This window comes from Gasterosteus aculeatus, chromosome 1 (assembly GCF_964276395.1).
Source record: "Gasterosteus aculeatus chromosome 1, fGasAcu3.hap1.1, whole genome shotgun sequence".
NCBI classification, from domain to species: Eukaryota; Metazoa; Chordata; class Actinopteri; order Perciformes; family Gasterosteidae; genus Gasterosteus; species Gasterosteus aculeatus.
Genome location: NC_135688.1, coordinates 21855103 through 21870020, shown reverse-complemented (window position 1 = coordinate 21870020; position 14918 = coordinate 21855103). Strand labels below are relative to the sequence as shown.

Sequence of the window (14918 nt, the reverse complement as noted above, 5' to 3'; positions counted from 1 at the left end):
ACAGGGGTATTACACTACTCAGCCTCCCGGGTAAAGTCTACTCCAAGGTGCTAGAAAGGAGGGTTTGACCGATAGTCGAACCAAGGATTTAAGAGGAACAATGCAGTTTTTGTCCTGGTCGTGGAACCACAAACCAGCTCTTTACTCTTTCCAGGATCATGGAGGGGGCTTGAGAGTATGCTCATCCAGTCTACATGTGTTTTGTGGACTTTGAGAAGGCGTATGACCGGGTCCCCCGGGAGAAACTGTGGGAGGTGTTGCGGGAGTATGGGGTCAGGGCGTCCTTGCTTGGGGCCATCCAATCCTTGTACGCCCAAAGCGAGAGCTGTGTTCGGGTACTCTGCAGTAAGTCGAAGGCGTTTCCGGTGGGGGTTGGCCTTCGCCAGGGCTGCGCCTTGTCCCCAATCTTGTTTGTGGTCTTCATGGACAGGATATCGAGGCGTAGTCGGGGGGAGAAGGGTCTACAGTTCTGTCTTTGACCTCCGACTCTCACTCGAGCGTTTCGCAGTCGAGTGTGAAGTGGTCGGGATGAGGATTAGCACCTCTAAATCTGAGGCCTTGGTTCTCAGCAGGAAACCGATGGATTGCCTACCCCAGGTAGGGAATGTGTCCTTACCCCAAGTGAAGGAGTTCAAGTACTTCGGGGTCTTGTTCACGAGTGAGGGGAAGATTGAGTGTGAGTTTGGCCGGAGAAGCGGAGAAGCGGGGGCGGTGATGCACTCGCTTTACAGCACTGTTGTGACGAAAAGAGTTTTGCCTTGCCAGATGGTTTTAAATACTACTTATCGGATCGATCCCAGTTTGTGCTTGTAAACGGTGAATCCTCGAAGACCACCAATGTTGGTCACGGTGTCCCACAAGGCTCTGTACTTGGACCGATTTTATTTACTCTCTATATGCTTCCGTTGGGCGATCTTATCAGGAAACTTCCATTGTTATGCAGACGATACTCAACTGTATCTGTCGATCAAACTAGAAGAGACCGACCAGCCAGTTAGACATCAAGAATGTCTTGGAGACATCAAAACTTGGATGACCGGCAACTTCCTGATGCAAAATTCAGGAAAAACAGAAGTTATCTTGATAGGCCCAGAGCGCCTTCGAAGCCAGCTCTCACGTGACAAGTGTTAATTTTGGCAGCTATTTTTGATTCAGTCTTAAAATGCATATTAGTTTTAGTCACATTTAGTCATTTTAATCCTTCTTAGTTTTAGTCTAGTTTTCGTCGACGAAAACTAGACTAAAATGTAATTAGTTTTAGTCTAGTTTTAGTCACATTAAATAGCCATATTAAACTCCTTTTCTTCCCTTCTCAGGCCCGGGACCCCCTGGGTTGTGTCTACAACTGCATAATAGTCTAGCTTGCAGTACTTGGTTGTCAATTAGATGTCCCTCCTAGGACAGGTCTATAGCAGGGGTCGGCAAACTTTTTGACTCGCGGGCCACAATGGGTTGTAAAATGTGACGGAGGAGCCGGGCCAAGAAAAAATGGTTGAAGTGTTTGTGTGAGCCAATATAAATGACATGTGAGAAATCATTACATGAAAGGATTTGGATTTTAACAAATAGCAAAGCATTTATTTGCAAGGCAATTTAACAAATTGGCAAAGGTGTAACAACTTCATGAGGACCAGGGATCTAAACGCAACACTTTGTTGTCTTTGTCTGTTTACTTGCAATGCTTTTGAAACTTCATGGTCCTTTATTGTTTCCAATGTCACAAAAGAGACCCTTTAACGTCCTACAATCGTTGCAATACATTATTTTCTTGGCTTCAGAACCTGCAATGAGTGTATGTAAGCGTAAGATAGTCGTCACGGTCCGTAGTCGGTGCACAAGAACCACCGCTGCACCGATGCGAGCGTTCTGGGTTCGTGGATGACGTTCGTGGATATCCGCCGTACTTTGCCTGACTGTTATCTGTTAGCTGCGTGCGAATTTAGGGGGAAAAAGTATTGTGACTTCGTCAACCACCAACATGTTCGTCTCGTTAACGAAAGTTAGAATAGATTTAGTAATTTTATTTTTTAAGATCGTTTTCGTCACGTCTTAGTCTCGTTTTAGTCATGGAAAAAAGGTTTGTTAACGAAAAATGTTCATCATAGTTTTCGTCAACGAAATTAACACTGCACGTGACACAGTTTATATGGAATGAATTGCTCTGGTACCCAGCAGCACCGGCAGGAATCTTGGAGTTCTCTTTGACCAGTATAACTCTTATATAAAGAAGACTTCAAGGACTGCCTTTTTTCATCTACGTAATATATAAAAAATCTGGAATTTCCTGTCTCAAAGTGATGCAGAAAAATGTGTTCATGCATTTGTTACTTCTAGACAGGATTACTGTAATTCTTTGTTATCAGACTGCCCTTGTAAATCTCCTAAGCCTCTCCAGTTGATTCAGAATGCTGCAGCACGTGTATTAACAAGAACTAATAAAAGGGATCATATTACTCCTGTATTAACTTCTCTGCACTGGCTTCCTGTTAAATCAAGAATAGATTTTAAGGTACTTCTCTTCACCTACAGGGCACTTGCTGGTGAGGCACCGTTGTATCTTCAAGAGCTTGTAACACCGTATTGCCCTACAAGGCAGCTGCGCTCCATAGATGCTGGGTTACTTGTTGTTTCTAGCTTTTAAAAGATAGGATGGGAGCCAGAGCCTTCAGTTATCAAGCTCCTCTTTTGTGGAACCAGCTTCCACTTTCAGTCCAGGGGGCAGATTTAAGTATAGCTTAAATCTTTCCTCTTTGATTTTGCTTTTAGTTAGGGCTAGCTCAGGTTAGCCCGGACCAGCCCTTAGTTAAGCTGCTATTGGCTTAGACTGCCGGGGGACGTCTTAGGACACACCGAGCTCCTCTCACTCTCTCGTTCTACAATAATTCACGTTTTATTAATGCACATGACTAATTCAGCTTCTTTCTGGGATTTTTTTTTTTGTGCTTTCTCCCCTGGCAGGTCTCCGTAGATCGTAGTTCCTTCTGGACCCTGGTACTGACCTCTGCCGTGGCCCTGCTGACACCTGCTGCTGCTGCCATCATCATCATTAATATTAATCATATTACTATGATCATAAACCAACATTTCCCTCTCCTAAAGTATTTGTGCTTTCCCTCCCCACAGGCTTCTGTGGATGGTGGTTGTCCCTGCAGTGGTCCTGCCGTGCGCCTGGCTTGCTACTCATTAATCATTTCTGTCATAGGAATCGAATGTATTATACATTGTTCATTTTGTACACATGGCATCCATTGTAGCCTGTCCATCGTAGGAGTGGGATCCCTCTTCTGACGTTCTCCCTAAGGTTTCTTCCCTTTTTTCCCTCTTAGAAGGGTTTTTTCATTTTTTCATTTTTTCCTGTGCCGATGTGTGTGTTTCAGGACAGAGGCCCTCTGAGGCAAATTTGTAATTTGCGATTTTGGGCTATACAAAATAAAATGAATTGAATAGTTAAAAGAGCTCCACCTTAACAGCTGCAACATTAAATCTATTAAATATTAATAGATCAGTGATATAGACCTACTATAAATTATTATTAAAAATGGGCCATTCTGTATATTGAATATACTTTTGTTTTATTTAAGTTAAGTTTAAGTTTATTTATGTTGATTAAATAGTGATCATAAACACCTTGATTGTTTAAATATAAATGATGGCGACCAAACAATGAAGTAAAAAGCATGGTAAACATGATCAGTGTTTTCTGGCCACATTGCTGCAGGCCGCACACTGGCCTGAGTGCAGGCGAAGGGTGGCCTAAAGCTAACACGACCAGAACGTGACCATTTTCATTCTCAAAGCAGGACTAAATAAAGCTGAACTTTCAACCAATCCATTTGGAGCAGATTGATTTAAACAATCCCCTGCCCGTAGGTGTATGAATGTGAGTGTGAATGGTTGTACAGTATGTCTCTGTGTAGCCACGCGATTAGCTAGCGACCAGTCTCAGTGTGTACCCTGTCTCTCGCCCGAAGTTGGCTGGGATAGACTCCAGCTCCCCCAGCGACCCTATCTGCAGGATAAGTGGTTTGATGATGGATGGATGGATGGATGGATGCTTTAAACAAGTGTAAGCGAAGCAGTGGAATGCAGATTAGTACTTTCAAATTTGGATGTATGTATGTCAGTCAGAAAGTGTGGGTATATGTGTATTTTCCTAGGTCTATCAGCCTCTATATCAACTCCTTGATGTACATTCAAAGCTCTTTACAATGCTGCGGGCCTCCCCGCCTGTAAGAAATAAATCATTGTAGAATTAGGAATCATGGTAATGGTAATGGACTGTACATGTATAGCGCTTTTCTAGTCTTCCGACCACTCAAAGCGCTTTAACACTACATGACATCATTCACCCATTCATACACTGATGACAGGAGAACCATACACAGTGACACCTGTCCATCAGTAACTACCATTCACACACTATAGTCGCAGCTACAGGAGCAATGTTGGGTTAAGTGTCTTGCCCAAGGACACATCGACATGCGGCTTAGCCGGGCCTGGGATCGAACCGACAACCCTCTGATTGGAGGACGACCGTGGCCCCCACTCAGCCACAGCCAAGGACAAGGGCAGGCTGCAGCGTGTCATCCGCTCTGCAGAGAGGGTGATCGGCTGCAATCTGCCGTCCCTGGAGGACTTGTTCGCTTCCAGGTCTCTGAAGCGAGCTAAAAAGATCGCGGCCGACCCCTCCCACCCCGGACATAAACTGTTTGTGCCCCTTCCATCTGGCAGGAGGCTGAGGTCCATCAAGACTAAAACCTCCCGCCACACGAACAGTTTCTTCCCGTCGGCAGTCGGGCTCATCAACAGAGCCCGGTCCCCCACACTATAACATTCCACTCTCCTTCATATGTCACTTTAACTGTAATTTTTCATTCGTCACTTTGTCGTCACTCGTCACTTTGTCAGTTGTTCGATAGTGCACTTTGTTTTTAATATTTACTTTTTAAATATTTTAAATTTTTAACTTTATTCTCTTATTTTATACTAACCCATAGCCTTATTCTACTAACCCATCGCATTAGCTTTTTATTTTATTTTATTACTTGTGCACTGCTGTCTTGTTGTCTATTTTCTGTTTTGTGTCTACTGTCACGCACCAACCGCCAAGACAAATTCCTTGTATGTTTGACATGATTCCTGATCCTGAACCATGAATACTGCTTCACCTCCTCCTCCTTTCTGTCTATCTCTCCCAAAACATAGTAGTCCCCAGGGAGAAGTGACACTGTGATTAAGAGTCTTGATGTGAAAAGCTTCCTACCAAACAGAGTGGGCGGGAGAACGACATGGAATGGTTAGGCTTTCAAGGTAAGTGTGTGTCTGTGGGAAGTAAAGGTGGGTGTCCAATAATACACCAGCAGCTGGGAGACTACAGCACATCTATATTAACACACAACAACAGCATTAAGCCGCCCACAACCTCATTATTATAGCAAAAAAACATCATAAACGCCTACACTGAGACACTACACCCATGTACAGTGCTAAATACACACTTACTAAAGAGACCCCTGGTATTTTGCTGTAAAATCAGGAGAGTGGAATCACTGATTATTTTCCGACACAACCCCATGGCCCATGGCTAAAGTGTAATGTATAAACCATAACATAGCACTTCAGATTACAGCAGACTACTGACTTTCCACCTGCTAGCCATTGATAAAACAAGAATGACACAGTGCAGTCAGCTCACACAGATTACTACAATGCAAGGAAGTTTATTTTAAATTCCTAATAATACAATACTTATGACAATATCACATTTTACCTTGCATTTTAGGTGTGTTTTTTCGATTGACAGCTGTCTTAATGGTGGTTTTCACTTGTTTTCTGGGCCTCTCTCCCCAAATGCCTCGCCCCAAAGGCCAAATTAAGACGTTCCCCATTGAGCATACATTTTCTAATCATTTAGAAACTCAACTAGTGAATGTGTGTGTCTCTATAATAATTGAAGTTGTAATAGGGTGCTAAAATAGCTAGGGGTGATTAATGGGGATTGCCAAGGCTCAGCAAAAAAGGGCCGTAAATCCTTCCCCCCACTCTGCTCCTGTTCATCACCTAATAAATTATATATATATATAACCAACAATAACCTATTTACTATATAACCTCACCAGATTGTGTGTGAGAGTGTATATCTATGTTTCTGTTTGTTTTATTTATAATCAGTCAAAATGTTGTATTGACCGCTGATAACATGTCTTGGCTGACATGTGCGCGCAGGTGAGCACACTCCCACCAGCGGACAGAGAGCATGTGTTGTGTCCACGTAACCCCTAAACCTAGAGGAAACAACTGATTATATCACTTATAAATATTCAACCACTTTCCTAACTAAAGCCTTACAAGTATATACCAGAAAAGATGACAATCGATTAAAAATAAAAACAGACAAGCATTATTAAGCTACATGAATTACAATTGAAACAACTTGAACATCTAAATATAGCAGCCAAGTTGAAGATCCAAAGAAAAGATAAACACCACGACAGCAGCCCAAAACACACCCATATGGATATCTTTTTGTCCTTACTATGTAACTGCCAAAAAATGTTAAGCACAAGAAGAATTATAAAAAAACAAAGCTTACTTATAATACAAAAAGGCATCAACACTACAACTGTGTCAGTCAGGAAACTTAATACAATTTGTCTTTTAAACATTGGTAAAACTCACCTGTCTCTCCATCAATGGCAAATCGTCCAAGTCCACTGCCATCATGAATCGAATACTGGATATCTCCATCTCTGCCAGTGTCATCATCGTTTGCAGTGACTTGGAGGAGAGTAGTTCCAATACGGGCATTCTCTTTAACTAATCCTGTCAAGGCAAAGTGGGAAAAGTATGGCGCGTAGAGATTTTCATTCACATCTACGACCTCCACCTCTACAAAGGTGACTGAGAGAAGAGAAACAGGCCTTCCCTTGTCTTTGGCCTTCACAGTCAGGTTGTAAAATTGCTGAGTCTCGTAGTCCAGCTCTTTTGTCAGCCGAATAGCCCCACTAGCCCTGTCTACCTCAAACCATCCATTGTAGTCGTTGGCTAGAGAGTACCGGACCTGGCCTCCCAACCCCAAATCTGGATCCTGGGTTTCTAACCATGCCACAACAGTTCCAACTGGAAGATCCTCTAGAGCCCTGGCTTTATATACATTGGGGATGAATAGTGGGGGACAGTCGTTCACATCCTCCAATATGACTTTCATGGTGATCACAGAAAACTTCTGGCCCCCTTTCACTCCCTTGTCCCGGGCCTCAATCTTTAAGTTAAAAGTCGAAACAAGCTCTCTGTCTAGTTGGCCAGCAACATACACTATCCCACTAGTGTAGTTGATACCAAACTGGCTGGTGCCTGTCAAGACAGAGTATACAACCTCCCCATTAGGTCCAAGGTCTTTGTCAGTGGCCTCAACCTGGATAACATCAGTACCTATGGCAGTGTTTTCGGGAATGACAATACTATAGCCTCCTTCTTCCAAAAACTGTGGTGCATTATCATTAGCATCCTCAATGTATACAGTTAGCAAACGCCAGGCAGTTTTCTGTGGCAGGCCAAGGTCATATATGGTTAGGTTAAGGAGATAACGATCCCTCTTTTCCCTATCCATAGGGAGAAAGACACTGATAAGGCCAGTCTCCATGTCAATGGTAAAACAGTTGTCAGTGTTTCCATCTGAAATAGAGTACAGAATCTGGCCATTGAAACCTGTGTCACCATCAAAGGCATTTACCTTGAAAACACTTGAACCAATTTTTAGGTCTTCCCATACAGAAATATCTGTTGGGAAAGCTTTATCAAACTGGGGTGTCTGCCGATTGACAGAGAAAAGGTCAATAAATCCTTCTTCGATCTTGTGTTTGGTGCTAGCTTTGGACTTTTTGAGTAACTTCTCTGCTAACTTTTGGGCTACCCTGGTCTCTCTACAGTTGAAACTTGTAGGAGATTTGCCTTGAGCAACAGAAATGTTAACAAACATAGGCTCAGCAAAGTTCTCACCATCTGTGGCAGTTATTTTAAGACTAAAGACACCATTCATTGGACTGGCTGTGACAAAAGAATTTTGCAGTGAAAGGACACCAGAATCAGGGTTGAGGTCAAAGTACCCCCTTTCATTACCCGAAAGGATCTTATATTTTACTAGCTCCAACTCATCTATGTCAATCGCAGACATTGTAGTAATCACTTCATTGACTGCCAAATCCCTTGAGATAACACCATGGCACGCTATCATCTCAAACAATGGCTGGTTGTCGTTTACATTTTCTAAGTGAATTGTTACATTGACTTCACTCTCTCGCCTGTAAGGTGACCCCCAGTCAGATGCTCTAACAAGAAATACAAAGCTCTCCGGTGAAGATTCAAAGTCCAACTCTTTAGTAATGCTGATCATACCAGAAAACTGATTGATTTTGAAGGGTAATGGCTGAAAGCTGGAAATGCTGTAAGTTATGTATCCATTTTCCCCTTTATCCTCATCCACTGCAGAAACTGTCAATACATTGGTCCCAACAAGTACACTTTCATTGATCAAAACCTCATAAGAGGCCTGATCAAATGTTGGTGGGTTGTCATTGGCATCTTCAATGGTTACCCGCACTTTAACTTTGACGTCACTATCTATTTCTACCAGCTCCAGATTGAAGACATTCTGAGAAACCTGAGTAAACCACTGAGTGGTGGAGATTACGCCAGTTAATGTGTTAATTTGAAAAAAAGCAGAATCTGCAGAAGGTGTCATCATATATGCTACATTATCCGGCTCTGCACTGATTTTGACAGCCTCTACAATAGTGCCTGGTGGGGAAATTTCATTCAGACTAAGATCATACAACTCTCGCTCAAACACTGCTTCTGCTGTCTGCTTTTTCTTGACCATAATGTGGACAACCTTGACAGGAGAGAACTTCTGTGGGGCTCCCCTGTCTTTAGCTTGCAGTGTGAGGTTACAACCATAAGGGTAAGTGTCCCGATTGAATGACTCTGAGGCCTTTACAGCAAACTCCCCTTTCGTTAATCTTTCTATAAAAAACTGCTCTGAAGGGTCTCCCCCAACAATGACCACTGAGTCTACTTCACCATTTAAGCCTTCATCAAAGTCATCAACAGTGACCATAGCATATACTGGGTTTTTGTCAAGCCCTGAGGGGCTGTGGGCGACCACATTCATAACTGGGGCATGCTCATTCACACGCTCTACATGGACAAGAAGTTTGGCAGTGCTGCTGACCCCATTATTTCCATAGAGCTTCATGCCACGGTCTACTGCCAGGATTTCTAAGTCGTATTGGTTCTGCTCATCAATATTTAGCTTTCCACTGAGAGAAACCACTCCACTGGTTGGGTGGACAGCAAATAGCTCAATTTTCTCCTTGAAAAAGTAGTAAAACTCCCCATTGGAGCCTATATCTGCATCTGTGGCGGTAACTTGTGCTATGCTAGTCCTGAGAGGGGTGCTCTCCGCTATGTTGACGGAGTAAGTAGTGGGTGAGAACAAGGGTCGCAGGTCATTCATATCCAAGACCTGAATGCTGACTTTAGTCCAGGTCTCAAGGAGGGTATCTCCCTTGACAGAGGCTTTCACTGTCAATACATAATTATCCTGAATCTCTCTGTTTAAGATAGCTGCGTTGCCACCTTTAGTCCTTATGCGCAGGAAGCAGAAGTCGCCCAGTACATACTCCTCTACCTTGAAAAAACCTTCATCATCACCCGAAGTGATTCTGTAGCGGATCTCCCAGGAGCGTTGGGCAAGGTAGATGCCCATTTTTACTTTAGTGTTAGCATAGGTGCGTGCTGCTGAGTTCTCATAAAGAGTAGCGCGGTAGACAGTCAGGGTGAAGCCAAAGTAAAGTTCATCCTGAAAACCCTCCTGGGTGGCACAGCAGGGTGTTGGCTTGAAGAGCAGCGGCGGCAGCAGCAGGGCCAGGACGAGGAGAAGGGCTCGCATCCCTACCCACTGGCCCATTTTCACATCCATCCCATCATCCTACCATCCTGTAAAGATGAAGACAGAAAGACTCAGGACGATAGAATGGTCGCTGGAAATTTTAAATATGCGACAAACATATTTTCATCCTTATTCTTATGTTCATTGGCAATCAAAATGAATACTAGCATCACATTTGTGTGTCCTCAGTGAGTAAATAAATAATAAAAAGTTTAGAGATGGAACAAAATAATTGTATGCCTAGGAAGAGAAGTGGAGCATCACCACAATGACCAAATCACCAAATGTTGAGCTGCCACACACTAAATCCATTTCCTGAAATACAGCCCTGTGTCTAAAAGCATGGTGGAAACAGATATTCAACTAGCTGACATGTTCCAGGGTTTGATCGCACAGTTCAACCAAAATTTGTACGGGTGCGACTAAAATGTTTCCTAGGTTGCACCCACGCATCCGCTGCCTCTCAACAAACGAAGCGTTCTCTTTTGAAGGAACTCACTTATGGTTGGATCATATCGTGGTCTAAACCAACCAGAGACACAGATACAACCATCTGCCCAGTCTTTCAACCTGAACTACTGTCGGTTCCTCCGGACTGCTTGTTCGCCTCTTTGGGTGGGAGGACCGCCGTCCTGCGTTCCTCCCGGGATAGGCCGATTGTTGGCGGGATCAGGCCGCGCCACCTCTCCCTGCAGCCGCGGAGCGCATCGCCCTCCCGGCGGTCGAAGCCCTGTGTTAAACCTCCCTGGGTTAAACCTCCCCGGCTGCCGCGGTGTGCCTTTCCGCTGGAGTGCATGTAACAGTGATCCAGCGTGTGGTTGCGCATTTAATAAACTGTTTGTAATTAGGAAGTTCATGGCTGAGATTTCCTTTGTTAACGGACAGTAAAGGCTGGCGTCTGCGCCTTTACGCACCGTTGTGCCGACGCACTCGTTTCAATTCATGGTTCTAAAGGGCTTGCGCGTGTTGCAGAGCAGTGTTAATTTTAGCAGCTATTTTTGATTTAGTCTTAGTCTTTAGACGAAAAATGCATATTAGTTTTAGTCACATTTAGTCATTTTAATCCTTCTTAGTTTTAGTCTAGTTTTCGTCGACGAATTTGATTTCCAGAGTAATGAAACATACCTCAATCCAGGAACAAGAATTATGAAAAAGGGCTTTGTGATACTTAACATGAGCCCCTATTTTATGTGTCTTTTAAAAAACTCACTCAGTATAATAATAAAAATTAATAATGCATTTAATTTATATAGCGCTTTTACTGATCAGAAGTCACTGTAATGTAGTCAAGGCGCATGCGGTTGTCGAAGCCGGGAAGATCCGAAGTGGAGTACAGCGGGGCATGGTCCGGCTGGCTGGGATTAGAGTATACTGTACAGCAGTGGTCCCCAACCACCGGGCCGCGGACCGGTACTAGTCCGTGGGCCGTTTGGTACCGGGCCGCACCACAGAAAGCTTATATATATTTTTTTTCTGGAAATTGGTTTATTTTGAAAATTGACTGGATTTTCTCCTAATTATGTGCGCGCGTCAGCAGGCGTTTTTTTGTCGCCGGGAGGGCGATGCGCTCCGCGGCTGCAGGGAAAGGCGGCGCGGCCTGATCCCGCTAACAATCGGCCTATCCCGGGAGGAACGCAGGACGGCGGTCCTCCCACCCAAAGAGGCGAACAAGCAGTCCGGAGGAACCGACAGTAGTTCTTGTCCTTGTCCTGTACAGCAGTGGTCCCCAACCTTTTTTACCTCACGGACCGGTCAAGAAGGTCCGACGGGGGGGGGGGGGGGGTAGTAGTCGCGCGCTCTGTGTTCGCTGGTCGGCGAAACTGCTGTGCACGGTAAAAGGACAAGAAAAACGCCTGGTGACGCGTGGGGAATATGTCAGAGGGACGAGCGCACATAATTAGGAGAAAATCCGGTCACGGACCGGTTTCATGTCAGACAATATTTCGCGGACCGGTCGAGAAGGTCCGACGGGGGGAGGGGGTAGTAGTCGCGCGCTCTGTGTTCGCTGGCCGTGCACGGTAAAAGGACAAGAAAAACGCCTGGTGACGCGCGCACATAATTAGGGGAAAATCCGGTCAATTTTCAAAATAAAACAATTTCCAGAAAAAATATATATAAACTTTCTGTGGTGCGGCCCGGCACCAAACGGCCCACGGACCGGTACCGGTCCGCGGCCCGGTGGTTGGGGACCACTGGATTAGCCTGCCTGCCTACCTGTTCGGAATGGATTACCGCCGGTAATTAGCAATGGATATCAGGCGATATTTGAAGAGACCATCGAGTGCTCCCACTCCCACATGCCCGCAGAAGGCCTCAAGTACAAAGTAAGACTGAAGATCAATTCACGTTTTTAAACGTTGTTTTTGGTTCGCACAACATTGCATTAAGACAGGGACAAACGCTATTAATAACGTGCTTTCAAATACGATGATGCAGGTAACAAGCCAGCCTTTCCGGTCCCATCTAAATAGGCCTAATAAAATGAGTAATTATCCTCACGCATATTGCTGCAGATTAGGCTAATTCATTGAAAAATTGTCGATTGTCGAATTGACGGTGAAGGTCAAATATATTAGTTTTTTACTTTCATGATGACCGCATGTCCTGCTCTCGCATAGAAAATGTGAGCGGGGAGCAAAGCTGCTGCTTCACTGAATAGGCCTATATGCTTAATCAATTATTTGAAGTCATGAAAGTTGTAGATGAAAACAAGTCAGTTTTCAATGTGAAAAAAAACCCATGCTGTTTAGGCTATTTATGATGACATATGTAGTACATGAGTGTTCCTTTAACTTATTTTGTCAGTGTAATTGACAGGCTGCATAACTGGTGTTCTCAGCCCCACAACTCAATTAAATTAAACATATTTTTTCAGGCAGTGATAGTACAGGCAATGATGCAGAGAGCACAGGGAGAGGAGAAACACCGGGTCGAATAGAGATAGGAGAAGCAGTTCGTGGCTCCTCTGTGCAAGGCAGGACCTGACGTGGAGGACAAGGAGGCCCTTTGGGCACTACTGTAAAAAGGAGACTCCATGTGTAGATAGTTCTTAATCTGCAATTGTCTTGTTGTGTTGTGTTGACTTTTCTTTACTGTTTTCTTAAATTTAATAAACTACAAACTACTAACACATTTATTCATTGTCATTGATTGTATATGAGTTTTACTGATAACATAATGCAATATAGTCAGGACAGCCTTACAGAGTCGCGACGCTTTGTGTTGCGTTGCTTCGCATCTGTCACGCGATGCGTCGAGGATTTTTTTAACAGTATAACGGCAAATAAACTTGAAGAGTGTCTTTTTTCTCCGCTGACGAGCAGAAGATGATCATGAACACATATGATGAGATAATATGTTAATTTGAATCATTTCTGTCGGAAGAATTTAACGTATTATACATATTTTATGTTGTTCATCCTGTACGTCCATCGCAGTCTCTCCGTCCCAGGGAGGATCATCCTGTGTCTCTCTAAAGGTTTCTTTCCTTTATTCTCCCCATCAAATACTTTTCCATTGTTTGGGGAGTTTTTCCTGTGCAGATGTGAGGGTTTCTGGACAGAGGATGTCACATATGTACAGACTGTAAAGACCTCTGAGGCAAATTTGCGATACAAAATAAAATAAAACGAATCATATCATGGCGACAGCGTGTGAGACATGAGAGAGTGTGTGAGCGAGTATGAGAGACAGTGGGAGACAGTCCGTGGGACAGTATATGAGACCGTGGATGTTCTGCTGCAGTGTGTGGTGTTCATCACATAACGTTTCGGCTCTGGGAAATCCTCTTGTAAATAAATAATTCCTTGTCCTCAGCATCTATAGCGCTAGTACGGGACGTCATCGCGGCTAAACGGGTCTTTGTGATCTCTGAGAAGTCTCTCCCTATAAAACGTTAATCTAACTGATATCGCTCCTTCATCATTGAGGAAGTGAGCTGCTCTTTTTTCCGGGCGACTGAAGAACTAATCCAGCAGCTCAAATAAACCTGCGCCGGAGCAGGTTCAAGTTTTTCGATGTGGTGCTATGGTGATTTAGACAAACGTGCTTCGGGGCACCGAAAAGCCTGATCTACGTCATCTCATCCTGAAAATTATCCGGCTAACTCAGTTAGCCACGTACGAGGAACAGGGCCCAGGTCATGGGTGTGTTTTGTTGTTGTCTTGTCCCTGTCTGTGTTGGTGTTTTTCTGGTGGCCATGACAACGGGGCGTGAGGACACGCAGCTGTTCCAAATCACGCACCTGGCTCGCGTTACCTATTGGGGTATTTAGGAGCAGCCCGGAGATCCATTCTCTGCTGGATTGTTAGATGCCAATAGTAGGTATTAGTGAAGAGATCGAGAGAATGGAGTTAGTCTTGAAAGCGCCATGTGGTTAGAGATTGATTTAGTGCCGGTCTTGATTGTCGGTAACTCTAATTCTTCCCCCCCCAGGATTGTACCTTGTACGACCGTTCACCCTGCCGGACTTCACCTCACCTAACTTCGGACCACCCGACACGCCAGTATCTCTCGTAAAGGGACCCACTCCAGGAACCAGAAAGTTGCTTACTACTGGTGTTTTTTACTTTGTTGATTTTTGTTGTTTACCTCACGGAATGAAACCTTTTGCTTCACCCCACTGTTCTGGTCTGGGTCCTGTCCGAGCAAACTGTGACAGAACGATCCGGCCAGAGTATGGACCCAGCAGACTTTGACGCCGTTCGCCAGGCAGTTTCCAATCAGGGAACCCTGATTGGCCAGCACAACTTGGCCTTGCAAGAGATAATGACTAGTCTCAGCGTTTCTGCCATCCAGAACCACATCAGCACTCCGGTCGTAGCATCCGCCATGCCTAAGGCATTTGCATTATCGGCGAGAACCGTGGATACCAACCCCCGAGAAATGTGGTGGGGATGTGGGTCAATGTGGGTCATTTTTAATGCAACGTGGACTAGTTTTTGATTTGCAACCATGAAGGTATGCCACC

General features: G+C 44.4%; 1 protein-coding gene across 11 annotated transcripts in view; it reads right to left on the bottom strand.

The window, feature by feature from the left end:
• LOC120829679 (protocadherin Fat 3) overlaps positions 1 to 14918 on the bottom strand; it is a 119645-nt gene that overhangs the window by 81106 nt on the left and 23621 nt on the right. For all 11 annotated transcript variants that reach the window (XM_040194001.2, XM_040194037.2, XM_040194071.2 and 8 more), the window contains exon 2: positions 6679 to 9996. In XM_040194001.2, the coding sequence (XP_040049935.2) occupies positions 6679 to 9979 (3301 nt within the window). In that variant the 5' untranslated portion in view covers positions 9980 to 9996. The remainder of the gene's footprint in view (positions 1 to 6678; positions 9997 to 14918) is intronic.